At 41.2% G+C, this 1,893-nt stretch overlaps 1 protein-coding gene across 1 annotated transcript; it reads left to right on the forward strand.

The window, feature by feature from the left end:
* Positions 1–240: 240 nt before the first annotated feature.
* Positions 241–1,437, forward strand: LOC128039919 (uncharacterized). The gene has a single exon (XM_052628852.1). The coding sequence runs from the start codon at positions 241–243 to the stop codon at positions 1,435–1,437; it is 1,197 nt and encodes a 398-aa protein (XP_052484812.1).
* Positions 1,438–1,893: the final 456 nt, after the last annotated feature.

Genomic DNA, 1,893 nt, shown 5'->3' on the forward strand with positions numbered 1-1,893 from the left:
TATAATCATGAATGACGAAATGATTGAACATGCTATTAAAAGTGGAAAAGTAAATGCTGGGGAGAATAATCGAAGGTCAGCTTCAAAGAAAAGAGAAGGTGAAGTAAATAATGTGAACACATACAGTAAATCAATTACGGTGAATCAATCAGGGAAGATGGTTGCTCATCAACAAGGCTCATCGAAACAAGAATCGAGAATGAGGCAAAATACTGAGAAGCCCAGTTCACTCCCATTCCAATGACATATAAAGAGCTGTATCAGAAGTTATTTAATGCACATGTTATTGCCCCTCGTTACCTGAGTCCTCTACAACCCCCGTATCCAAAATGGTATGACACGAACGCTCAATGTGACCACCATACGGGGATTTTAGGACACTCAATAGAAAATTGTACAGCTTTCAAGAAGGTCATAGAAGGACTTACAAAATTGGGTGTTGTCAAATTTGGTGACTCACCCAGCACAGAAGGTCCATTGCCCAATCATGATGATAAGGGAGTGAATATGTTGAGTGAGGGTATGGGGGAAGGAGCCAAGACTGACATCGCTGAAGTAAGAACTCCATTGAAACGGGTATGGAAAGAGATCACAAAAAGAGGGTTAGTTATTTCAGATTTGGAGGAAGGGTATGAGATGGGGAATTATTGTGAGTTCCATAATAAAACAGGGCACGAAATTCAAGAATGTGAAGGATTTAGGACTTTGGTTCAAAGCATGATGGATAACAAAGAGATGAGGTTCTATGAAGATGCAGAAGAAATGACGAGCATATGCGCGACAGAATCAGGAACGGGGACCCCGAAAATAAATCATCCTGTAGTTATCATCTCACGCCCTAAGAGTAATGAGGCTAGGGCTCAGGTAACACCAAAAATTGTAATCACAAAACCATTAAGTTTCACATATAAGGATGACAAAATGGTCCCGTGGAATTACAGATGCAATGTGACAATCTCAGGAAAAGAAGTTGAGGGCAATATGGTAAAAGAATACCAGGAAAGGGGTTCCTATACACGTAATGGAAAATGTTATGACACTCGAGCAGAACTGCCAAGAGAAAGGACTCCGACGGTGGAACAGAGGAAAGGGAAGGCGGTAGAATCTGAGCCATTGGTAAATGAACCAATAAAAGATGAGGAAGAAAAGGAGTTTTTGAAGTTTTTAAAACACAGTGAATACAGTGTTGTGGAGCAACTGCACAAACAACCGGCCCGCATTTCTGTATTAGCTTTGCTCTTAAGTTCGGAAGTACATCGAAATGCGCTGATGAAAGTACTAAACGAAACATACGTGGCTGAGGAGATCTCAGTCAATAAATTGGATCGTTTGGTCAACAATATAAGTGCTGACAATTTCATCTTCTTCAACGCTGACGAAATACCGTCTGGAGGTAGGGGTTCTACTAAGGCTCTACACATTACTACCCGATGTTAGGGGGACACATTACCGGGGGTTTTGATTGATAATGGATCCGCATTGAACGTATTGCCTTTGTCCACTCTTAATCAATTACCTGTGGACAGCTCACATATGAAACCCTGCCAGAATATAGTAAGGGCATTTGATGGAACAGAAAGAAGAGCTGTAGGAAGAATTGAAATACCGTTAAGAATTGACCCAATTACTTATGAGGTGGACTTTTTAGTAATGGATATTAAGCCTTCCTACAATTGTTTATTGGAGAGACCGTGGATACACTCGGCTGGGGCAGTGCCTTCATCGTTACATCAGAAGGTGAAGCTAATATCAAAGGGTCGATTGGTGACAATAAGTGCAGAGGAGGATATTATCGCAATGGTAACGGGTGATGCACCTTATGTAGAGACTAATGATGAGGCAGTGGAATATTCTTTTCGATCCTTGGAATTTGTGAACGCCACGTTTATCGCT

The sequence above is a fragment of the Gossypium raimondii genome, chromosome 3 (assembly GCF_025698545.1).
Source record: "Gossypium raimondii isolate GPD5lz chromosome 3, ASM2569854v1, whole genome shotgun sequence".
In the NCBI taxonomy this organism is placed as follows: domain Eukaryota; kingdom Viridiplantae; phylum Streptophyta; class Magnoliopsida; order Malvales; family Malvaceae; genus Gossypium; species Gossypium raimondii.